The sequence below is a fragment of the Hyla sarda genome, chromosome 6, assembly GCF_029499605.1.
Source record: "Hyla sarda isolate aHylSar1 chromosome 6, aHylSar1.hap1, whole genome shotgun sequence".
NCBI lineage: Eukaryota > Metazoa > Chordata > Amphibia > Anura > Hylidae > Hyla > Hyla sarda.
Window position 1 is genome coordinate 126754319 of NC_079194.1, and position 25384 is coordinate 126779702.

At 42.2% G+C, this 25384-nt stretch overlaps 1 protein-coding gene across 8 annotated transcripts; it reads right to left on the minus strand.

The window, feature by feature from the left end:
- Positions 1-1709: 1709 nt before the first annotated feature.
- On the minus strand, positions 1710-19522 carry LOC130277613 (protein B4). Of its 8 annotated transcripts, none has more exons than XM_056528324.1 (5): positions 19370-19522; positions 5130-5401; positions 4903-5056; positions 4646-4701; positions 1710-1955 (listed from the first exon to the last, which is right to left on the minus strand). In XM_056528324.1, exons 2-5 carry the CDS (start codon positions 5334-5336, stop codon positions 1758-1760), a joined length of 615 nt encoding a protein of 204 aa, XP_056384299.1. In that variant the 5' UTR covers positions 5337-5401; positions 19370-19522; the 3' UTR covers positions 1710-1757. The 8 variants fall into 8 exon arrangements, with proteins under 8 accessions (XP_056384299.1, XP_056384297.1, XP_056384298.1 ...); XM_056528322.1 differs by lacking the exon at positions 19370-19522 and adding an exon at positions 18353-18373; XM_056528323.1 differs by lacking the exon at positions 19370-19522 and adding an exon at positions 14893-14912.
- Positions 19523-25384: the final 5862 nt, after the last annotated feature.

Below are 25384 nucleotides of genomic sequence, written 5' to 3' on the forward strand. Positions count from 1 at the left end.
GAAGTGAAACGAATAGAAGAGGACTTCAGGGGAAGACCGGAGCAATCAGTGCTGTCCAGAACCACGGATACTTCAGGTAAGTAGCTATATTGTATCAAGGATGTAATGCGTTTTGCTGTGCATGCACAGCTTCATCAGGCATGTCATGTGGATAGCGCCTGGTTAAAAACCTGGTGGTGTTAACCCCTTAATAGAAGTCCGATATGCTTTGTAGTTAAAATTCTAAACACTAGTACAACACAACAGCAAAAAACATAGAATAAAAGGTACAAAAAATTCACACAATAATGCTCAATTTCAAAGGATGTCACATTATAAACAATAATCCTATACTGACTACTCAAAGGACTAGAGAAATTTTTTTTATTATATATATACATACAGGAGTTAAACATTGATACTCGTTTCATGGTAACGTGTGACTTTGTTATTGAGCATCATTGCATGTATTTTTTTTAGTATGTTTTATGTGTCAGAATTTAACTAAGAACATGTCACTAACACCTAAAAACCTAATACATGCGATAATGCAATATCAAAGGATGTCATGTTTGTTCACATGGTATTCATGTTTAACTACAAAGCATATCGGACTCTTCTATTAAGGAGTTAACACCGCCGGGGTTTTAACCAGGCGTTACCCACGTGACATGCCTGATGAAGCTGTGCATGTACAGTGAAACACATTGCATCCTTGATTCAATATAGCTACTTACCTGAAGTATCCGTGGTTCTGCTCTTGTTCTGGACAGCGCTGATTGATCCTGTCTTCCCCTGAAGTCCTCTGATACTACCTAAACCTTGTGGAAGAGGGAAAGCAATGCAGTTCTTGCATTTGGCCTACAGCTTTATGTTTGAGGAGATTTTCACACCTTAAGTATGCAAGAATATATTCAATAAGATTATATTTTAAATTAAATCTGCCATTTTAGGATATACAGCAGCTATGTGGTATCTGCAGCTTCTCTTTATGTCCCCAATACAGCTGCTTTACCAGACAGGATACCTTCTGGAGACTGGGAAAGCTGGCTGGGTGGCTGTACTGGTAACCTTGCATTGTACTGTCTGACACTCCGCTTTCCCAGCCATATTAGAGCTCCTTAGGTGAATGGGAAAGTTTCCCAGTCTTCTGAAGCCTGAACAGTGATAGCCCGATAGTCCTCCCTGCCCCTTGCAGTGATCTCCCTCCCCTGCACGACAGTTAAATCACTTTCCTGCAACATTGGCCCAAAAAAATAAAGAAAGAAGAAAACTGCTCCTGAAATTCCCCCATACCTACTGGGACACTAACCAGTCCTGCAGCAGGCTTGTCCATGAGTCATGGAAAAGGCTGCAAGAGCCAACCACAAGGAGGGGCATGCCCCCTTTGAGGATTTATAACAGAGCTAAGAGTTATTTTTATACTATAGGGGCATAAATATTACATGTACATGGTCAGGATTAGGCATTGTGTAATTTTGTGGGATCTAAGAGGTATGCTTTAGGGTACATTCCCACACGGCATATTTGCTGCTGCGTATTTTATTTTCTCTGTTGAAGTCAATGGGTAGGAAAATACGCAGCAAAATACGCCGTGTGGGAATGTACCCTTAAAGTACAAATCTCCTACAGTGCGATCACAGAAAGTGGTGCTGTGACAGGAAGTACATGGCACCATGAGTAAGAACTACCAAGACAAATTTTAGTATTAAACACTTTATTCAGCATAAGTTAAAGTCACATTTACACAAGTTAAAACCTTTCTATCCCCAGTGATGTCACTTCTTCCCTTTCACTGAAGATTTTTCCTCAGTCTCTTTGGTCTTTGCCGATCCAGCCTTCTTGGCTGACACTTTTTTAGGCTTCTCACCTTCCTCAGCAGCTACAGTTTTGGACTTTGGCTTCTTTGCAGGTGCTGGGGCTTTATTTTTATTCCCTGTGGCTTGCTTCTTTGGCTTACTGGCAGCTCCCTGGGGCTTCAAAAACATAAGTTGTTAGAAATACTGTTATGACATGCAAGACAGACAAGTGCTTCATGCAATAGCAGATCAAAATCCCAAGTTATCTGTAACTTCTTACCGAAAGGGACTGCTTGCCCCAGAAAACAGCTTAAAGCGTGTATTCACACAGTATCTTCATATTTGATGCTGCAGATCTTTGTGTGAATAAACCCCCAGGGTAGTCACATGTAAATCCACTGCAGGTTTCCTGCTGCAGAACATCTGCAGACAGAATTTCAGCTGTGGAGCAACTGCAGCAGATTTACACATGAACATAAGACACGTATGCCTGGCTATCAAGGCAGTGGGAGGAAGATGTCCAAAGTGCCTATACTTCTAAAATCTGTCCACCACATCTTATGGCATTTATTATTCCCCAAATCATGTAGTTGATTCAAGCAGTCACTCCATATAGAGTTAACGTGGTCTGCTCCCACTGGGTAGCCAGGTTTATACAAGACACTTAGAATAAATTGGAGCAATCTGAAATGTCCATTAGGCATTCTGAAAGGTTTGTTACCCAATAAGCAATGTTTGGAAATAAAAAGTGGGGAGACAGGAAAACGGATAGCATGCTGGAATATATTCTTTGTGTAAAATCTTAAAAAAAAAAAAAATTACATCAAGGACACCAGCCAACTTTTGCTCAAGACCCCACAGCAGGATTGCCATTACTTTGGGGGTTTGAAAGTCCTGCTCCCAACAAATCATAAATGTCAGATATATTGAAGTGGACACACCCCACACACACTTTAGTGTCTTGTCCACTAGGGGGGTCTCATTTCTCCTCAGTATACTGCCTGTTAGGGGAGGTCCGCCTTTGGTAACAGCTAGATTGGGACAAATTACAGAAAGTGGGATTTACCATGTGCAGGAAAGAGCCATCAGTGCTATTCTTCAGCCAGTCTGCTTGCTGGCAATACACTGTTCCTGAATGGCAAATCAAGGCTTTCCTCACCACCCATAAAAGGGTCAGGGAAGCTGTCTGTGTAAATAGTGTACCTATAGTTGTATGTCCACAGTGTGATCTCCCATTAGCATCTCAACAGCAACAGTTTAATTCTTGCTCCTGTTTCATTTCCCATAGAACCTTGAAAGCCTAGTGCATCAGTCATCCCTTCTCATGCCACTGAAAACTGTATTATGTAAGATCAGCCTACCTGAGTGCTAGCCTGTTTAGAAAAGTGCACTTCCTCTAGCTCCATGTCGGGGCATAGAGGGGGAGCATAGGTAATAGGCAATAAAGAGCCAATTTCTACCAAAAACAGCACTGCATTTGTCGTAGGATGAGTGCGGTATTACAGTGTGGCTCCATTCACTTCAGTGGAACTGAGCTGCAATACCATCCCCTCCTCTGAGGGCAGAATTAGTTAAGAGAAATCATTTTTGCTAGCCCATCCATCCCCCAGCTACAGCACTAGCCCGTTCACTCCTCGCCCCGCATACCCCGTTCCCTCATTACACTTGCAGTTACTGCAGAGTCCGGCAGCGGGCGTGCAGAGACAGCGGCGGCAACGAGGCGGCGGAGGCGATGTGCGGGAGGAGTGGCCTCCCAGCCAGTGGCTGGGGAGCCAATGCGCTCGCTCCCGCCTGTCTGATTGTCAGGCAGGGAGCGAGTGCAGCCTAACTGAAAAAGGACTGTGCCACTCCAAAATCAGTCCTTTCAGTAGCCGGTTTTTAAATGTAAATTAAACCTTTTTTAATGAAAGAAAAAAATAAAAGTATATTAGATGTTGTAGTACATAAGTACTACAACATATCAAAAAATAAAGTTGGTGACAGTGCCCATTAAACTCATAAAGGACACAGCCCATTTTAGCCTTGCCTTTTAGAGGGTGTATGTGCATTCAGGACTTGAGAAATCAGTTTTGGGGTTTTTTCCCCTGAATGCACAAAAGGCAAGGCTAAAATGGGCTGTGTCCTTTATGAGTTTAATGGGCACTGTCACCAACTTTATTTTTTGATATGTTGTAGTACTTTATGTACTACAACATCTAATATACTTTTATTTTTTCTTTCATTAAAAAAAAGGTTTAATTTACATTTAAAAACCGGCTACTGAAAAAGGACTGATTTTGGAGTGGCAATCAGTCCTTTTTCAGTTAGGCTGCACTTGCTCCCTGCCTATCAGACAGGTGGGAGCGAGCGCATTGGCTCCCCGGCCACTGGCTGGGAGGCCACTCCTCCCGCACATCGCCCCCGCACATCGCCTCCGCCGCCGCCGGACTCTGCAGTAACTGCAAGTGTAATGAGGGAACGGGGTATGCGGGGCGAGGAGTGAACGGGCTAGTGCCATAGTGGGGGGGGGATGGACGGGCTAGCCAAAAAAAAAAAAAATAGGATGGTGGGAGCTACCCTTTAAAGTTTGGAAGTGACATGTACACTAATGTTTAGGGTATGGATTTTGTCCTACAGATTACACATGCTAACAAGGTGTGTTAACATTAGGTTAATTGAACAGAATTTTTAGTAACCAAGTTCCGCACTGTAGACTTCATTGAGATGTAATGCAGATGTGGTGTTTCAACAGTTAAAGATCCCCGGTTTAAAACAGGCTGCGAATTATCCCCAACTGTTGCAAAACCAGATCGAAGGTAAAGATTGGAATTTTAGATCAATGCTGTAGAGACTACACAATAGTGAAGGTGAACTTCAGATGTTCTCACCTCAGGAGTCTCTTCCTTTTTGTCTGTATCATTGTCCTCCTCAGTATTCTCTTCTGCTGTAAGAGAAATGCAGATTCGTAATCAAAGTTAGTTGGTAACTATGTCTAGAAGCAGCCATAAGCCCTTGGTCAGAGTAATGCACTTCTATACTGACCAAGAGCAAATAAGCTTAACAGCAATAATGTCCTATCACTATATCAGGGAACACCTACTGGAGAGTCTATGCAACATTGGGGGGGGAAGCAATAACAAAGTACCTTTTGACTCTTTATCAGCCTTTGGTTTTTTTGAGACCTTCTTAACCACCTTCTTGACCTTTTCCTTGGACTTCACAGTTTTCTCCTTTGGTTGAACATTAGGATCCACATTCTCAGACACGTTCCCTTTAGATTTCAATCCAGGCTTAGCCAGCTGTAGATCACAAGATAATCATATGGCAGCCACAATTTCTGAAGGTTGAGGGCAAACAATGTATAATATTTACCTTGAAACGGCCAGTGGCTCCTGTGGCATTGGAGTTTGGAGGCCTGATGAGAATCCCTTTCTCAATACCCTTGTTCAAAGCAGACCTCAGTAGGAACTTTAGCCTTATGGCGTCAACAGTGGGATGTGCAGCCAGGATATGATTGCGGATGGCCGGCACTGATGTTCCCTTCCTCTCAGGGTTCTTTTTGAGAACTTCAACCACCATGGTGAGTGTTGGAGGGTGGCCAAGGGTCTTCAGCTTTACTACTTTGGGCTTTGCTTTAGTTTCCTCTAAAGACAAAATTGTAATATTTACATCCACACAAGATTTTGTGAGGGTGTGCTTACATAATTTTGACTTGAATGGCAAAGCTGCATTAAGTGTGGATTATAAGAAAAATGTATTTTTTTATCTAAACAGATGCTTAACACCAGAAGTGGCATAATGTCTTTACATTTTATAATTGACACCTGGTTTTGGTCTCAGAACTGCAATTTCTAGGGCCTCCTACACACTAATAAGAGCACTAGGGCCTAGAGATGAGCGAAGTTAGTGATTCAGTGACTTTTCCAGCCACTGGAGCACTTCAAACAGGGATGTCGAATTCCTATCGCCCGACACCCGGGACAAGCAGTTATGGGTGCCGGGCAGGTGAATTTGTCTGGCCCTTAGCCTGGCTTCGGGCAAGCAGGGCCGGACCTGACAAGTCGCCTGGACCTTGGCAGTCTGTATGGAGCTGCGGCCGACTCCTGCCCGCTCCATACTCTGCAGCCCCCGGCTATAAAAACCTGTGTCCTCCGAAGCAGAGCAGGAGAGATGAGAAGCTGTGTATGTCTTCTCTCCCCTGCTCTGCAGGGGGAGATGAGGGGGCGTGGCTTCTTGCTCCCCGTGCCGACCTGCATCCTCAGCCTTCACTCCCCCGTAGCTTCGGAGAGCTGAGGGGAGGAGGCATGTCTGCACAGGGAGATGCATGCGGCGCTCTGCAGTATGTATGGAGCGGGGTACGGATTCCTGCCCGCTCCATACTCTGCAGCCCCCTGGCTGTTCTCAGTAGCCGGGGGCTGCCGCTAATAGCCAGCATGCGGAGATCGCCGCAGCTGGCTATTAGCCCATTATATCACCGCTGTCAAAGCTGACAGCGGCATCTAAAGGGACATGTGAATGCTCCCTGGTGGGCTAGATTGTGTCCCGGTAGTTTTACATCAGAGCGAGGCTCCATTGAGGAAGCCGTCATGATTGTAGACAGTGTAACATGTGGGGCCAGTTGTAAACACAACGGTCCCGATGTACACAGAGCGCTGGCAGGTTCTTCCATTGCAGCGCGCGCCAGCGTCTCACCGACAAGCGTCTCTATGGACGCGTTGCTAGGCTGACGGCTCTGAACACAGAGGCAGCCAATCGGATTACCGGAGGCGTGGCCTGCGCCAAAAGAGCTGTCAGGAATGCGAGAGGTACGGACACAGTGTCTGATCTTACAACTTTGGGTTGTCATTGTAAAAGGGGAAGAAAAACAGCTATATTAGCAAACAAAAAGGAAAAGAAAACAATTGCTATTTACTAAAAGGTAAGATGATAGTCTATTTGGCTGCTACCTATAGTGGATATTAGTGCTTCAGAGGTGTTGCCAAGGGCAACAGCACAGTGATCCCAATAAAATATAGATACACTATGCAGGCTGGGTATTATGGCCTCAAGTTTGGCATAAAAAAAACATGCTTTATGAACCATAGGTCATAGTATGTGGGGGACATCTTACTCAGTAAATATATCGCATAACAAACAATTATAAATACCATGTTATAAATATAAATAAATCACGATCTGTTTATATTTATGACATGGTATTTATAATTGTTTGTTATGCGATATATTTACTGAGTAAGATGTCCCCACATACTATGACCTATGGTTCATAAAGCATGTTTTTTTTATGCCAAACTTGAGGCCATAATACCCAGCCTGCATAGTGTATCTATATTTTATTGGGATCACTGTGCTGTTGCCCTTGGCAACACCTCTGGAGCACTAATATCCACTATAGGTAGCAGCCAAATAGACTACTATCATCTTACCTTTTAGTAAACAATTGTTTTCTTTTCCTTTTTGTTTGCCAATATAGCTGTTTTTCTTCCCCTTCTTTTAGAATGACACCCCAAAGTTGTAAGATCAGAGACACAATATGTGTCCGTACCTCTCGCATTCCTGACAGCTCTTTGGCGCAGGCCGCGCCTCCGGCAATCCGATTGGCTGCCTCTGTGTTCAGAGCCGTCAGCCTAGCAACGCGTCCATGGAGACGCTTGTCGGTGAGACGCTGGCGCGTGCTGCGATGGAATAACCTGCCAGCGCTCTGTGTACATCAGGACCGTTATGTTTACAACTGGCCCCACATGTTACACTGTCTACAATCATGACGGCTTCCTCAATGGAGCCTCGCTCTGATGTAAAACTACCGGGACACATTTCCTATTGATGTGGTGACAGATATAACCCATGTTTATACTTTTCTGTATTTTTTCTTGTAAATATAAGGCTCCATTCTGTATGAATATAGCGATACTATCTTGGTATGTAAAGTGTATTTCTTTTTGTAGTTTTCATGTGTCAGTCTTTCAGATCATCTGAGGAAGGGGCAATAGACCCCGAAACACGTCACGATTCTGATCTTGTATGCTGTAATACAAATAAGAGTATCTGGTTTTACAATACCTCCCTGCATCTTTGGATAAAGCAGCGCCTGGATTATAGTGGCCTTCTACGTAAATTGCTTCCGTCATTGATAGAGCCTGGCTGGACTAGGCTCCATCAATGGAGCACAGAGCACACAGATCAATAGATCTCTATTCATCTGTCTGAGGAATCTAATGATTCCTCATATAAGTGTAATAAAGTGTTTAAAAAAAAAAAAAAAAAAAAAGTTAATAAATGTTTGAAAGACACACATTAACCCCCAGTGGTCTTTAAACTGTGGCCCTCCAGATGTTACAAAACTACAATTCCCAGCATGCCAGGACAGCCGTTGGCTGTCTGGGCATGATGGGAGTTGTAGTTTTGCAACATCTGGAGGGCCACAGTTTGAAGACCGCTGCATTAACCCCTTCCATGTTAAAAGTTCAAATCACCCCCCTTTTCCTATATAAAAAACACGTAAACATAATAAAAACAAACACTTGGTATCACTTCGTGCGTAATTGTACAACCTATTAAAACATAACATTGTGTATCCTGTACGGTAAATGTAAAAGAAAAAAAAAAGCCTAACCACAGATTTGCAATCTTTATAATATCCCAGAAAAAAAAAAAAAAAAAAGTTAAAAAGCGATTAAAAAGTCAGATCAATACCAAAATGGTAACGATACAAAAAACGATTATGGCGCAAAAAATTTGCCCTCATACAGCCTGGTATGTGGAAAATTATGGACAAGTAGATTTAGCTCCATTTTAGTCCCGTGGACAAGTAGTTTTTTTTAAATAAAATTTCCACACCCCTGCTTCAAAGCTCAACTAATTTATGCAGGCTAAAGTCAGCAACTGCCGAGCCACAAGGTTCATGATGAATCGAATCACTAACTTTGCTCATCTCTACTAGGGCCTAGCACTTAAAGAAGCACTGTCATTATGAATAACTTTATATTTTGAAGTACTACTGATATGGCACATACATCTGACGAGGGGGAGGGGGGGGGGTCCTCTGTCTTTATGCATACAGACTACTCTATTTTGCAGCATACTGGATACCAGCCATAAATTGTTGGTATCCAGTATAGGAGATCACCATTGCAACACTACAGCCTTAAGCTGTTCCTAAACTACAACTTCCATGATTGGAGTTGGAGTTTTGCAACAGCTGGGGTAAAATTTTTGTAAGACTGTTTGAGCTGTGTATTCTCCAGCTGTGTGCCTCCAGCTCTTGCAGAACTAGAGGCAAAGGATGTGTGGGCATGCTGGGAGTTGTAGTTTTGCAACAGCTAAAGGCAACACTGCAGCTCCAGCTATTGCAAAACTACAACTCCCAGCATGCTTGAACAGCCAAACTTTCTTTGACTTCTGAATGACAAAGAAGCTTATCAGACATTCAGAAGTCTATGAGAGCTAACCTTGACAGCCATGTTGATTAGCATTCATCTTTACTAGGAACAGATAGAAAAATGTTTGCATAAAAACTACTATGCAGTGATTTGCAGACTGCCCAGAGAGGCAAGAGTTACAGAGTGCAGTGATTTGCAGACCAATTCAACCACAGTGAGGGAGAGAGATGGACACGCCCCCCTCCATAAGGCAAGAGCACAAAGCAAGTGGGCAACATAAATTATATTGGTTAGGGATATATAGGTCCTAGACACATGTAGATCAGGTACTGAGTAACATCAATTTTTTTTTTTGCACTATTACAGGTATGCTTTAAGATCTGATAGTTGCAGACAAGCCCTCAACTTACTGATGCTCAATACAGACTGGAGCACCAGCTGGGAAATGTAATTATTAAAGGCCAGGTTCAGCTTATGAATTTTTGGCCATCCAGTATGGAAGGTGTTACCCCATACCCTTGCTGCCCTGTCAGGCAGCCTCCCTACAGTGTCCCCTGGGCCCTCTTGCATCTGTCCCCCCATGTAAATATATTTCTAATGTATTATACCATGTAATGTTTGGAAAGCGTTGTCACTTTAAGACTGTTTACCATGTGATGTGACATGTGATTGTTACCCAGGAGGCACCAGTGACCAGGTGATCCCAGGGGTGACCTATGGGCTCCCTGCTAGTCTCCCCCATATAAGCCTTGGGTGGAGCTAGCTTTGCTGAGGTCAAATAGAGTCCTAGAGAGTGTCCAGTGTCATAGGAGGCCTCAAGTCCAGTCTGCAGCCACAAATAAGCCACAGTCTGTCAAGTCAGCCAGTCAGCAATTGTCAAGTCAATGTGGCCTGCACACTGTAGCCCTCCAGAAGTTGCAAAACTACAATTCCCAGCAGTTTACTGTCTGGGCATGCTGGGATTTGTAGTTTTGCAACATCTGGAGGGCCAGTTTATAGATCACTGTGCAGTGGTCTCTAAACTGTGGCCCTTCAGATCTTGCATAACTACATCTCCCAGCATGCCCTTCTGTGATCAGTACATGCTGGGAGTTGTAGTTTTGCAACAGCTGGAGGCACACTGGTTGGAAAATACTGAGTTAGGTTCTGTTACCTAACTGAATGTTTTCCAACCAGTGTGCCTCCAGCTGTTGGTCTGTCAGTGCATGCTGGGAGTTGTGGTCTTGAAACAGCTGGAGGTACAGGGTACATTCCCACGGGTGGGTTTACAGAGGGTTTCCTGCTTCAAGTTTGAGCTTCGGCAAATTTTCCACCGCACCCCAAACTCCTAGCGGGAAACTCCCTGTAAACCGCCGCCAGTACGAATGTACCCTAACACTACCACATATACATCCCCTTACACTGCCCCCACCCCCCAATAAAAATGAATGTATTGTACATCAGTTTTTCCAAAATGGAGCCTCCAGCTCCTTTTAGGGTCACATATGGGGTATTTCTGTACTCGGGAGAAATTGCACTACAAATTTTGGGGGGCTTTTTCTCCTATTAACCCTTGTAAAGATTCAAAAAGTGGGTCTACAAGAACGAATGCGAAGATGCGAGTGCAAAAAAAAAAAAAAAACATTTTGAATTTTCTCATTCACTTTACTGCTATTCCTGTGAAACACCTAAAGAGTTAAAGTAGTCAAAATGACATTCAGAAAGTTTGAGGGGTGTAGTTTTTATAATGGGGTATTTCTAATATGAAGGCCCTTCAAATCCACTTCAAAACTGAACTGGTCCCTGAAAAATTCAGATTTGAAAATTGCTGCTGAACTTTGAAGCCTCTGATGTCTTCCACAAGTAAAAACATGTCAACTTTATGATGCCAACATAAAGTAAACATATTGTATATGTGAATCAATATATAATTTGGAATGTCCATTTTCCTTACAAGCAGAGAGCTTCAAAGTTAGAAAAATACAACATTTTCAATTTTCTCATCAAATTCTGGATTTTCTCACCAAGAAATGATACAAGTATTGACAAAAATTTACCACTAACAAAGTAGAATATGTCACGAAAAAAACTCTTGGAATCAGAAAGAGTAAAAGCATCCCAGAGTTATTAATGCTTAAAGTGACAGTGGTCAGAATTGCAAAAAATGCTCCTGTCCTTAGGGTTATAATGAGCTCTGCCCCCAAGGGGTTATGGACTCAGTTTCCCTTTTGCATTTTTGTTTTCCTCCTTACCTTTTAAAAATCATAACCCTTTCAATTTTGCACCTAAAATTCCATATGATGGCTTATTTTTGCACCACCAATTCTACTTTGCAGTTACATTAGTCATTTTACCCCCCCCAAAAAAATCCATGGTGAAATGGAAAAAAATTCATTGTGCGACAAAATTGAAGAAAAAAAAGATGCAATTTTGTAACTTTTGGGGGCTCCTGTTTCTACAAGGTGCATTTTTTGGTAAAACACCCTTTATTCTGTAGGTCCATACGATTAAAAGGATACCCTACTTATAGGTTTGATTTTGTCTTCTGGAAAAAAAAAAAATCATAACTACATGCAGGAAAATGAATACAGTATTTAAAATGGTCATCTTTTGACCCCTATAACTTATTTTTCTGCGTACGGAGCGGTATGAAGGCTCATTTTTTTGCAGAGCGATCTGAAGTTTAGAGGCACCATTTTTGTATTTCTGACTTTTTGATCGCTATAAAAGTGACCAAAAATACGCCATTTTGGAATTTGGGATTATTTTGCGTGTACACCATTGACCGTGCGGTTTAATTAATATATTTTTATAGTTTACATTTCCCCACACTGCTATACCACATGTTTATTTTAATGGGAAAAGGGGGGGGGGGTTAAATGATCTTTAGCTTTTTACACACTTTTTGCAGTGTTATAGCCCCTTCTAGTGGCTATAATACTGCACACTGATCTACACAGATCACTGCCGTGCATTAACATGGCAATGATCAGTGTTATCAGCAGTCAATTGCTCAAGCCTGGATTTCAGGCTTGGAGCAATCAATGACCGATCGGACGTGCAGGAGGCGGGTAACAGGCCACCCCCTTGTCTTAATTGTCTTTTTCAGTATAAAATACTGAAAATTTTCTAATGAAAGCAATTGCAAAAACCTTTTTTGTATTCTTTACAACATCTCAAAATTTTTTTGTATTTGACAGTGCCCATTTAAGGTCTGAATCACTGGTAACCTCCATGGGCACTGGCTGCACTGTATAGACTTTTCCCACCTGTCTAACCTCAGACACAAAGTTACAGATAACAGTAGCTTTACTGAGTAATTATTGCCCCTGTGCCTAGCCCAGGATCCAGCTGTGTACCTTTGGATGGTATTGAAGATAAACCACACCCTGGCATCACAAATACAAGGGGTTAATGCCATCTGCCTTGCATCTCACACCCCATACCACATTTTGATTGTGTTTTAAAAGGAGTAGTGCAGTCCAAGTCCACAGGATAGAGAATAAGAGTCATATTGCTGGGAACCCCCTACAATCTCCTGCCTGGCACCCCAGCTCTCCACATGAATGAAGTGTGTGGCCCACAGCACAAAGCAGTGGCAGACATGCATCCCTATGGGAGAAATACACAAACACTGACTCCTATAGAGATACATGGAGGTGGCATATTGGTCACCGCTTTGTGCTATAGTTAACACTTTATGCAGTAAACCATGTTACCAGTAACTACTTCACCTCATCTATACACAGTAAAATTGCATGTGTTTTTTCCTGACCAACAAACCACCACACCAGTGTGACCCTAACCTAAGGGTGTTCTTACAAACCTAGGCTGTGATGTAGTTTTCAAGCTAAATCTATGTAGTTTGGTATTATATGCAGCCATTAAAATACATGGCCAGCTTTTTCAGTGCATTTTTCCTTACACCCCTATTAGGTAGGTGTTCATTATACTGTAACCACTTGTAGACTCAGTACTAAAGCTACCACATGTGAACATGACCCAGACCTTACCCATTGCAGATATTATTCCACATATAGCTCATAAATAAGACAAACAAATTGCCTCCATAAAAGCAGTCAGGATCTACCAGTAGTGTGGCCCCATATTATCACTGCAGGATTACACTAGCTCCTTGTATCTCACCACTTGCAGATGCACTTTCACTTTCAGTTTCCTTCTCTACAGCCACTACTGCAGCCACTGCTTTCTTAGGAGCCATGATTCCTATTCCTTCCACTGATCTCCTGTTCAAACATGTGCACCTTATATACACCTGTCAGTCAGGCCTAATGATGATTTGGGTTGTAACAGCTACAGACCACCTGCTTCTCATTTTATTAGATCAGTGGTCTCCAAACTAAGGCCCTCCAGATGTTGCAAAACTTCAACTCCCAGCGTGCCCAGACAGCTGTGGGCTGCGGTTTGGAGATCACTTTATTGTATCAAAGATTATTTGCATAGCACCAAAAAGGGGTTGTGTGCCTTTAAGAAATTGGCCATGGCTGTGTGTCCATGTAGAAACATAGGGATGCATTTGGTGCGATATCTACCTGTGATCTAACGCAGTGTTTCCCAACCTGGGTGCCTCCAGCTGTTGCAAAACTACAACTCCCAGCATGCCCGGACAGCTGTTGGCTGTCTGGGCATGCTGGGAGTTGTAGTTTTGCAACAGCTGGAGGTACCCTGGTTGGGAAACACTGATCTAACGTATTGAACCGGAGCCCTGACCTATGGTACAGAGGAGCATAGAAGCACTATGATCACTCTTTATAGGTTACCAGGACACAGAAAACACTGCACTTGTTTGAGGCTTATTTACAGCATGATTGCCTTCTATAAAAAAAAAAATGGTGGCTATATATGATGGATCTGGACAACTGAACGCACCTACTAATGGGTTGTTTTCATTGTTATAACAACTCAGTACATATTCAGATCTCTCATGACCATATTGTGCGTCTTTTTCTCCATGTGCGTTTTTTCTTTTTATAACCTAATTGTTTAACATCATACTAGCTCACTACATAGTGCGGGTATATTTCCCTGTTTCTAGTGCTAAAATGTATTTGAACACCTTCATTTTTGTTCTGTTATCTTTAGTATGATACACTATGCCAGAACACATAAGATAGGTTATCCATATCAGGCTTTTGTGATGGTTTGTCATTCAGCCCTTGTTTTCCAGGTGATTTCATTTTTTCTGACCGAAATTGTCATCACCCCCCCCCCAATCCCGTCAGTAAGATCACGGCTCTGGTTAAACTACACATGTATCTCCAGTATATAAGTGAGTACAAACTTATGATACCTTGCCATGATTAAGGGCTTGTAATAGCCCGAAATGCATTGGCGTGTCTGCTTTTAGTTCTTTTCATTTTTTCCATGTTTCATTGACTATATTAAAGTTTGGATTTTAACAGCCACATTTCTGTGAAGCTGGATCCCTCACCTTCTATTAACTGTACATGTGCGCCAGAGTCCAATAATGAACATGGTATTATCCTTGTATACTTGGAGCTGACAAGCCAACATTTGCCCTATTCATAGTCAGTTGGAGGCATTTACGAAGGCTAAGTACACACCACGTTTCGGACGTTGCCCAACATATAGCTCCGATGTCTACACCAGACACATGCTACTATATAGCCATACGGAGACATATATCAGCATGCAAAAAAAGGAAGTACTGTTTGGTATTCTCTTTTTCTGCAGCAGCCCACTGATCTTCCCATACACCATACATCCAGCTTTTCTTATACACCAAATGTATGTACCCTACGGCTAGATTCATAGGGGGAGATTTATGAAAATCTGTCCAGAAGAAAAGTTGTCTAGTTGCCCATAGCAACCAATCAGATCACTTCTTTAATTTTTCAGAGGCATTTTCAGAAATGAAAGAAGTGATCTGATTGGTTGCTATGGACAACTCAGTATCTTTTCCTCTAGACAGGTTTTGATAACTCTCCCCCATCGTGTGTTTAGTGCCTCTGTCACAGGTATCCTGTTCACATACACTGTGACAGGGAGCAGCATTATCTATTCATTTCAAAGGCCCGAACAGATTAACCTAGTGACTCCATTCGGGCCATATACACTATTTTAAGCAGACTAGACAATGTAAAAATCTCCCCTCAAATAGCTTATACGGCCCGAACTAAGGGGGACATGTATCAATGTTGTTGGAGGTAGACGTTTTTTGTAGATCATTTTGGTTGGTCTAAATTGCACCAAATTTACAATACTTGTGCAAGCCCGATGATAAATTTTGAAAATATGGGGAACCACACATGTTATTTATTTATTTATTTATTTAAAGAAAAGAAAAAAAGCATAGGGTTCCCCATATTTTCAGTATAGCAACCAAGCAGCAACAGCCTGATGTTACCAGGGTAGACGAGGGCCATTGTTATTGGCCCTCCCCAGCCTAAATAACACCAGCCTGTTACAGCCTAGGCTCAGGAGTGCTATTTTTGACTCTCTGGGCCTCTTTCCGGCGCCAAAAAAACGCAGCACAAATGCAAAAAAACTGCAATTGCGCAAAATTTGTAGATGTGAATAATGGTGTAAAGGCAATGATACATGTCCCCCTAAGTCACAAGGGGGAGATTTATCAAAACCTGTCCAGAGCAAAAGTTGCCCAGTTGCCCATAGCAACCAATCAGCTCGCTTCTTTCCATTTTAACAAGGTTTCTGCGAAATTAAAGAAGCGATCTGATTGGTTGATGTGGGCAACTGGGCAACTTTTCCTTTGCACAGGTTTTGATAAATCTCCCCCTAGGTGACTCCATTGGAGCCATTGCAACAAATGGCATCTGCTGCTCTCCCCCGGCATCCCGTTCAAATGCAGTATGAACCTAGCCTTAGTTCGTTAGTTGGAATTACTTTACAAAAAGTTGGCTCAAAATATTGGCTCATGTTTGGTGCTATCCAAGCCATGATCTCTTTCAGTGAAGCCACACTCCCCCAACCAGCGAGGCACATTTGAGGGTACGATCATGCTGTGTTCCTTCCCCTGTTAATCATAGCTGAAAATGGGATGCTGAGGTATACTGTTAATGGGAGCAGTGGACCCCATTCACTTCTATGGCTGAACACAGTCACCCCCAGTGAATCCTTTTGGGACATATCCGCTATTATAAGCAAACTCAAAATGGGGGCTGAAATCATGCATATGTCGGTAAAGCAGTCACTAGGTAACTCTGTTGAGCCATAGATGTGAATGGCGTCCGCTGCTCCCACAACAGCATACATCAGCATCCCATTTTCCGCATGATGCCCATGGATATGATAGTGCTTATTCACACAAAGGAGACAGTGATGTGCTTGTCCTCATTATCAGCCTATAGGTCGGGTGTACACATAGTACTGTGAGATTTGATCATAACGTATGTTCACTGACTAACAATTGGTCAGTACAGCATGGGTCAAAGGAGACTACTAGTGCATTCCCATATGTGCCACCTGCTCACCAATTTATTTCTAGACATCTTACTTCATCCTTACAACTTGCATGTGGGCATTATGCAATGGCAGTGTATGGTGCTTCCTACTATATGGCATTGTATGGTGCTTCCTACTATATGGCATTGTATCCTGCTTCCTACTATATGGCATTGTATCCTGCTTCCTACTATATGGCATTTTATGGTGCTTCCTACTATATGGCATTGTATCCTGCTTCCTACTATATGGCATTGTATGGTGCTTCCTACTACATGGCATTGCTTCCTACTATATGGCATTGTATCCTGCTTCCTACTATATGGCATTTTAAGGTGCTTCCTACTATATAGCATTGTATCCTGCTTCCTACTATATGGCATTGTATCCTGCTTCCTACTATATGGCATTGTATCCTGCTTCCTACTATATGGCATTGTAAGGTGGGATTGTTTGATCACTGTGCTAATGTTATGTACTGGCATTTTGATATATATCCCATGTTACTAGTGAGCATATGGGTGCTGGTGCTAAATGACAATATATGATGGTATTATTTAGGCACAATAGGATACTATCAGGTGCTGTATGATATAGATATGGGTTGTTGAGTTATATAATAATATTCCTGATATAGAGCAATAACTGGCACTACCCACTATTACAACACTTATTCCAAATGCATCAGAATGAATGGAGAGCTGAGATCCCACGGCTGGACTATGCACAGAGTAGGTGAGGGGTGCTGATCTCTGAGAAATCCAGAAATAGTCCAAATCATTCACAATAAGAAGAAGAAGAATAAGATCGCACTCACCAGTCCTATATATTCGTGCTTTTATTTCTGTGAACGGGGGTTACATCTCATATAGGAGGTAAAGGAGTGACACGTGTTTCACGCTACAAGCGCATCGTCTGGCTCTACTGATGAAATTACAAACCGCTCCTTTTATACATACAACTTCCTACTATTGATCACTTCACCTGTGCAACAATTGACTTCAACCAATAGGTTGCATTTACCTGTACCTTCGCACACCGGCCGGTCCTCCTTGCTACCGCGTCATGATGGGGTGGTGCGGCCTCTCCACAGCCCACTCCCAACTCCGCCCTCCTCCAACAGGATCGTGATCCCGTTGGTTCAAGCGGAGCGGAGTCACTGACAGAGAGACCGCGTCTCCCGTTGCGCGGCAACCGTGGACACGGGAGCTGCGAACTCTGTACAAGTAAAAGAAATCTTGCTTTATTTCTTTAACTAGATTTCAAAGTTCACTGTGGTCCTATCTATCGAAGTCTCTCTGTAATTCCTCTCTCTGTATTTTAGGGTAAAGTGCATTATAATCATAGGCATGCGCAGCCTATTGCATTAGGGTGTGCACCCTAAAGCACAAACTCACACCGCACGCGTGCGTATATATATATATATATATATATATATTTGCATGCACACATACATAAACAGATAAGACAGCACTAGATAAATCCATTGTCCCCTAGTCATCCACATAGCCAATCCGGATACTAAACATGCAAGAAAGTCCAAGACCACAGCACCAAAATTGGAAAAAAGAGCTATTATTTATTGGTTCCTCAAAAAAAACTTTTGGGGAACCAATAAACTACAGCTCTTTTGCACATATCAGTTTATAATTTTTGGTGCTGTGGTCTTGGACTTTGTTGCAGGACCTGTATACCATATAAGTAATTGTATCTAGGATCATATAAAGGTAGGTACCAGCTGTACACAGGATCTGTATACCATATAGGTGATTATAGTTACATCTAGGGACTCACAGGTAACATCATTTCTGATCAGCGATGTCCTCTTTCCTTTTCTTGTGCATCTGGATCAGACTGACATGTCAACTTCTTCCAGGTAAAAATTGTCTCTTTAGCATCTGCAGGAAAAACATGTTTGACTCTGCATTTTTCCAGTGCAATGCCCTCTCATAATAAAGATAGTAGGTCCCCCATTAAGTAGGCCTATCCCCCACCATAGACCCCCTCAGTAGATAAATACGTCTGATAGTAGGTAGGTTGTTAGCTCGCTAGATAGGTAGGTAGGTAGGCAGGTAAGTAGGTAGCTAGCTACATGGGTAGGTTGCAACTATGTCAGTAGCTAGGTATGTTCATAGCTAGGCTGGTTGTTAGCTAGATAGCTTGTTAAGTGTCTAGGTAGATTGTTAGCTAGCTAAATAGATAGCCATACATGTAGGTAGTTAGGTTGCTAGGTAGATAGCTAGGTAGGTAGCAAGGTTGGTTATGAGCAACATTAGGTGGGTAGCTAGCAAGGTAGCCAGGTAGGCAATTAGCTAGGTAGGTTGTTAGCTAGCTAGGTAGCCATGTAGTTAGGTTTCTAGGTAGATAGATAGCTAGGTAGGTAGTTAGGTAGATGGATAGTTAGGTAGGTAGATATTCAGGTTGCTAGATAGCCAGGTAGGTAGGCAGGCAGCTAGCTTGCTACGTAGGTAGCCAGGTAGTTAGATAGCCAGGGAAGTAGGTAACCAGGTAGGTAGGTTGTTAGCTAGATTGTTAGGTAGGTATTAACACTTTTCAGGTTAAAATGGTGGGTCTCCCAGTACATTAATAATATAGACACTGATTTGAATAGGGATCTTCCATACAATAAAATATACCTTTTATTACGTTCCAATAAAATATCGACTTACACTACAAAATATACAGGCTGCCACCGATCACCTATGGATTAGCACACATTTATCTTATTGCACTTGAGTATAAGTAGTCTCTCAGGATAAACTCCATATAAAGTGCAAAAACAGTGTATAAAAACACACAAAATATACACACAAAAAATTCCAACAGGAGGTATGGTCCAGGTTTATCTTCTGTTCTGTACATGACATAAATTCCTTTATCCCCAGAATAAATGTAGTCAGATACAGTAAATAAACAGAGTTACATGTGAACAGTGGCATAAATGAGAACATTGATACATAAAGGAATTTATGTCATGTAACAAAAAAACCTCAGCTCTGACCGATAGTGAGAACAGAATAGAAGATAAACCTGGACCATACCTCCTGCTGGAATTCTTTGGGGGAGATTTATCAAAACCTCTGCAAAGGAAAAGTTGTTCAGTTGCCCATAGCAACCAATCAGATTGCTTCTTTCATTTTGCAGAGGCCTTGTTAAAAATGAAAGTGGTAAGCGGATTGGTTGCTATGGGTAACTGGGCAAGTTTTCCTTTGCACAGGTTTTGATAAATCTCCCCCTTTGTGTATATATCGTGTGTGTTTTTATACACAGTTTTTGCACTTTATATGGAGTTTTTCCTGAGAGACTACTTATACTCAAGTGCAATATGATAAATGCATGCTAAACCATAGGTGACAGCCTGTTTATTTTGTAGTGTAAGTCAATATTTAACCCCATAAGGAAGCAGCCCATTTGGGCCTTAAAGGGGTACTCCGCCCCTGGCATCTTATCCCCTATCCAAAGGATAGGGGATAAGATGTTAGATCGCCGAGGTCCTGCTGCTGGGGACCCCGGGGATCGCCACTGCGGCACCCCGCCATCATTACTGCACAGAGCGAGTTCGCTCTGTGCGTAATGACGGGCGATACAGGGGCCGGAGCAGCGTGACGTCAATGCTCCGCCCCCCATGACATCACGGCCCATCCCCTTAATGCAAGTCTATGGCAGGGGGCGTGACGACCGCCACACCCCCTCCCATAGACTTGTATTGACGGGGGCGGGCCGTGATGTCATGAGGGGCGGGGCCGTGACGTAACGATGCTCCGGCCCCTGTATTGCCTGTCATTATGTGCAGAGCGATCTCGCTCTGCGCAGTAATGATAGCGGGGTGCTGCAGCAGCGATCCCCGGGGTCCCCAGCAGCAGGACCTTGGCGATCTGACATCTTATCCCCTATCCTTTGGATAGGGGATAAGATGTCTAGGGGCGGAGTACCCCTTTAAGGACGCAGACAATTTTATTTTTAAGTTTTCGTTTCCTCGCCTTCAAAAAATCATAACTCTTTTATATTTTCATTCACAGACTAGTATGAGGGCTTGTTTTTTGCGTGACAAGTTGTCCGTTGTAATGCATTCACTCACTTTACCATAAAATGTATGGCGCAACAAATAAAATACTATTTGTCTGGGGCAATTAAAAAGAAAACCGCAATTTACTAATTTTGGAAGGTTTCGTTTTCACGCCGTACAATTTATGGTAAAAATGACATGTGTTCTTTATTCTTTGGGTCAATGTGATTAAAATGATACCCATGATAACATACTTTTCTATTACTGTTGCGCTTAAAAAAAACACAAACTTTTTAACCAAATTAGTACGTTTAAGATCCCCCTATTTTGAAGACCTATAACTTTTTCATTTTTCCGTATAAGCGTTGGTATGAGGGCTCATTTTTTGCGCCGTGATCTGTACTTTTTATTGATACCATATTTGCTTATATAAAACTTTATAAAAAAGCAGCTATTTTGGACTTTTTTTTTTTTTTTTTTACGTTCACGCCATTCACCGTACGGTATCATTAACATTTTATATTAATATTTGGGATATTTACGCACGCAGCTATACAAAATATGTATATAAAATATTTTTTAACACTTTTTGGGGTTGAAATAGGGAAAATGGGACAATTTACGTGTTTATTGGGGGAGGGGGTTTTTCACATTTTTTTTACTTTTTTTTTATTACTTTTTATACTTTTATTTTTACACTTTAATAGTCCCCATAGGGGACTATTTATAGCAATCATTCGATTGCTAATCCTGTTCAGTGCTATGTATAGGACACATCACTGATCAGGGTTATCGGTCATCTTCTGCTTTGGTCTGCGGGGAGGCAGATCAGAGTAGAAGACTCCCGGAAGGCAGCGGAGCCAGGTGAGGGGAACTCCGTCTGCCGTGCTGGATGATCGGAAACCCCGCGGGAGCGCTGCGGGCGATCCGATCATCCATTTAAGTGACCACGATGCTGCAGATGCCATGATCTGTATTGATCACGGCATCTGAGGGGTTAATGGCAGACATCCACGGGATCGCGGATGTCCGCCATTACTGGCGGGTCCATGGCTGCGATCAACAGCCGGGACCTGCCACGCATGATCCGGGCATCGCTCCGATGCCTGCGGTTATGCTTAGGACGTAAATGTACGTCCTGGTGCGTTAAGTACCAGCTCACCAGGACGTACATTTACGTCCTACGTTGTTAAGAAGTTAAATGGAACTTAATAAAAGGTATATTTTATCATATGGAAGGTCCCTATTCAAATCAGTGCCTATAAGGTATGTAGGTTGGTTTTTAGCTAGCTAGGTCAGTTGGTAGCTAGGTGGATTGGTAGTTGATAGCTAGGTAGATAGCATGTAGGCAAAGTCAGATCACAATACACAGTGTTACTTCACACTTTGTATGTTTAGTTCACAAATAGAGCAACATAGATGCATAGCCTCTATGGTTATTCAAAGTGCATATATATTTAGGTGTTACTGTTTCACATTTTGTGTAAACTGCACATTCATAAACATAAGATGCACAAATTTGCCTTGATGTCAGGACCCTTCTTGTATAATTGCACAAAGTCCTGTGTATTACATCGGGTCCCTATATTAGCACCAGGTAATGTATTCACTGTTCACGTCCCAACACTGCGCTATTGCATTAGTGCCCGTCACTGGTGGCCCGTGAAGCGATATTAGAAGAATACACGCTACAACGTGATCCCTGATTAATTAAAGCATGTAGGATCACCTATGGCAATGTGAACGGAGCCCAAATACTTGAAACCAGCTACCACTACCTAGGAAACAGCGAAGTGCAATGGCATAGTGTAATACAATCTGCCGCCAATGCATAACAAAGGAAGCTGTGTACATGTGTGGATTAGGAAATGGAGTGACGGGCACTAATGCAATAGCGCAGTGTTGGGACATCTGCAATAAAGTGAACAGTGAATACATTACCTGGTGCTAATATAGGGACCCGATGTAATACACAGGACTTTGTGCAATTATACAAGAAGGGTCCTGACATCAAGGCAAAGTTATACATCTTATGTTTATGAATGCGCAGTTTACACAAAAAAAACAGTAACACCTAATTATATATATGCACTTTGAATAACACTAGAGCAGGGGTCTTCAACCTACGGACCTCCAGATGTTGCAAAACTACAACTCCCAGCATGCACGGACAGCCGTTGGCTGTCCGGGCATGCTAGGAGTTGTAGTTTTACAACATCTGGAGGTCCGCAGGTTGGAGACCACTGCACTAGAGGCTCTGCATCTATGATTGTATGAAGTGCACTCCATCAGTTGCTCTATTTGTGAACTAAACATACAAAGAACATTAAATAACATATAATTGGACTGCAAAATAAAGAGCAGTAATAAACATTCACAGAAGTAACTGCATTATAGCGTGTCTATGTGAAAAGGGTCCAGTAGACCAGTGTTTCCCAACCAGGGTGTCTCCAGGTGTTGCAAAACTACAACTCCCAGCATGCCTGGACAGCCAAAGGCTGTCCAGGCATGCTGGGAGTTGTAGTTTTGCAACATCTGGAGGCACCCTGGTTGGGAAAAACTGCAGTAGAGTAAGTGTGAAGTAACACTGGGTATTGTGACTAAAAGCCCAACGGGGTTAGATTTACTTAACCAATCCAATTTAGTTTCTCTGAATTGGTTGGATCCCAACTCACTGCCTATAGAGCGATTTCTTCTATATGAAAAAAGAGGGCCCTCTTTTACATACTCTTTAAGAGCAGGGTCACTTTGAAGAAGCGACCAATGTTTTCTAACTACCCTCTGTACCACTGTATCCATATCTGTGTGTTTAAATAAAAAAACAAACCTTTTTTGATCGCGGCGATCTGACATCTTATCCCCTATCCTTTGGATAGGGGATAAGATGTCTAGGGGCGGAGTACCCCTTTAAGTGCTCTCAGAAATGCTCCTGTGTCTTGTAAATAGGAAGGAAGTTCATTGAGTAGGGGCCTGACTAATCAGTCTATATATTTAGATAAACTTTCTGTCACTGACCCAATCCCTGAGACTATGGGTCGTCCCGGGGGCTGGGTCAGCGATTTGTGTAATTTGGGGATGTAGTACCAGTGGGGTTTTCTAGGAAATAGTGGGCATAATTTTTTGGCAGTTTTTTCAGATATGACACCTTTTGTAACATATTTACACAATAATGACTTCAATTTAGTTTGGTAACTGAATGTGGGATCCTCGGTTAACGGGAGATACACTTCTTTGTCATTTAACAACCTATTTGTCTCAGCTACATATTGGGTTTTGTTTAAAATGACAAGGTTTCCACCTTTATCTGCTCTCCTGAAGATAAGGTGCTTCTGGTTTTTCAACCATTTTAAAGCTCTTGCTTCTCTTTGAGACAGATTATTCCCATGATGAGTGTATACCAAACTTTTTACCTCTTGGGTTACCAATTTTGTAAAAGTGTCCAATGTACCTCCCGGTTGTAAAGGGGGACTAAAAGTTGATTTATTTCCCCCTGGAAAAAATTAATGCCCTTCTCTGCTTCACCCAAATCAACATTTTCATTCTTGGTTAAAGACGTTAAAAGCCTGGCCCCCTCTAGAACATCTGCTTCAAAATTTGTGAAAGACCCAAAGCTTTCAGATCCAATTATTGAGGGAGTTTCACCCACTTTTGTTTCTATTTTTTTATCAGGTATTTTGGAAAAATATTTTTTTAGGTTCATTTTTCGAACTGCCTTATAAATGTCCACCTGGAAATCAACTGGGTCAAAATTCTCGTGCAAGCAATAGTTTAATCCTTTTTTCAGCAATGACAAACTATCATCAGGGGTATCGGTGCCAGATAAATTCACTATGGTTATATCTGCGGGGTCTTGGGGAGGTGTTAGTCCTTCCCCGTTACTTATTTGCGCTTCTGCGCATATTGCACCCGGGCAGATCTTCTTCTTCCGTCCTCTCCGGATCCTCCTCCTAAAGGGCCTCCTGGGTGTTGTTTTAAATCTTTTTTGATTTCTCACATCATCAGACTGGCTTGAATCAGAATCTGTAGTTCCTAAATCTAGAAACTTCTTATAGGGTTGTCTCTTTTTTCGTCTGATGTTCTTCTTAGGATTCCATTCGAATATTTTGCCATTATCAAAATCTAATTTATCTCGAACAAATTTTTCTTTTTTTATTTCTTTTATTTCACATTGTGTAATTTGTAGTTTTTTATCAAATTTTTTCAAAAAGGCAAGCATCTGATCTTCAGAGTATCTCGTGCATAACTCTGTTTTAGCTCTGCCCAGTTCCTCCGTTATTTTTTCATACTCCAATTCATCTCTTTGTAGGATGAGACACATCAAATTGTATGGATGAGCTAAATAGGCTTCCTTCCATTTATTAACAAAGGCCACATCTTCTGTAAATTGTGTTGGTTCTTTATAATAACGCAGGCCTCTAGGGACCAGGTTTGCTTCTTTATAAGAATTCAAAGAACGAATGGACCAAAATAGTAAGATTTCTTTTTCCGCCAGTATACAGATCTTATGTTCCAGTGTTTTACCAATATCTGTAGCTCATCTTTGTTTTCACAGGATGAGAAAAAAAGTCCCTTCATCTATACGTCCCCCGTTCACTGCTGTCCCCACATTGGGATCCTTTGCTTCATTTTCACTCTCCATATGAAAAGGTATATGGGTGTGCTCTAGTTAATGATAAAGTATAAGAGTCTTGGAACAGTCCTGATATAGAGCAATAACTGGCACTGCCCACTATTACAACACTTATTCCAAATGCATCAGAATGAATGGAGAGCTGAGATCCCACGGCTGGACTATGCACAGAGTAGGTGAGGGGTGCTGA

Excerpts from the sequence above, each read along its gene's own strand:
- LOC130277613 (XM_056528317.1), bottom strand. The coding sequence starts at position 13,337 with ATGGCTCCTAAGAAAGCAGTGGCTGCAGTAGTGGCTGTAGAGAAGGAA. Across the intron at positions 5,057-5,129 it reads GAGCCACTGGCCGTTTCAAG|CTGGCTAAGCCTGGATTGAA; the intron begins GTAAATATTATA and ends TGTGATCTACAG. Across the intron at positions 1,956-4,645 it reads AAAAGGAAGAGACTCCTGAG|CCCCAGGGAGCTGCCAGTAA; the intron begins GTGAGAACATCT and ends ATGTTTTTGAAG.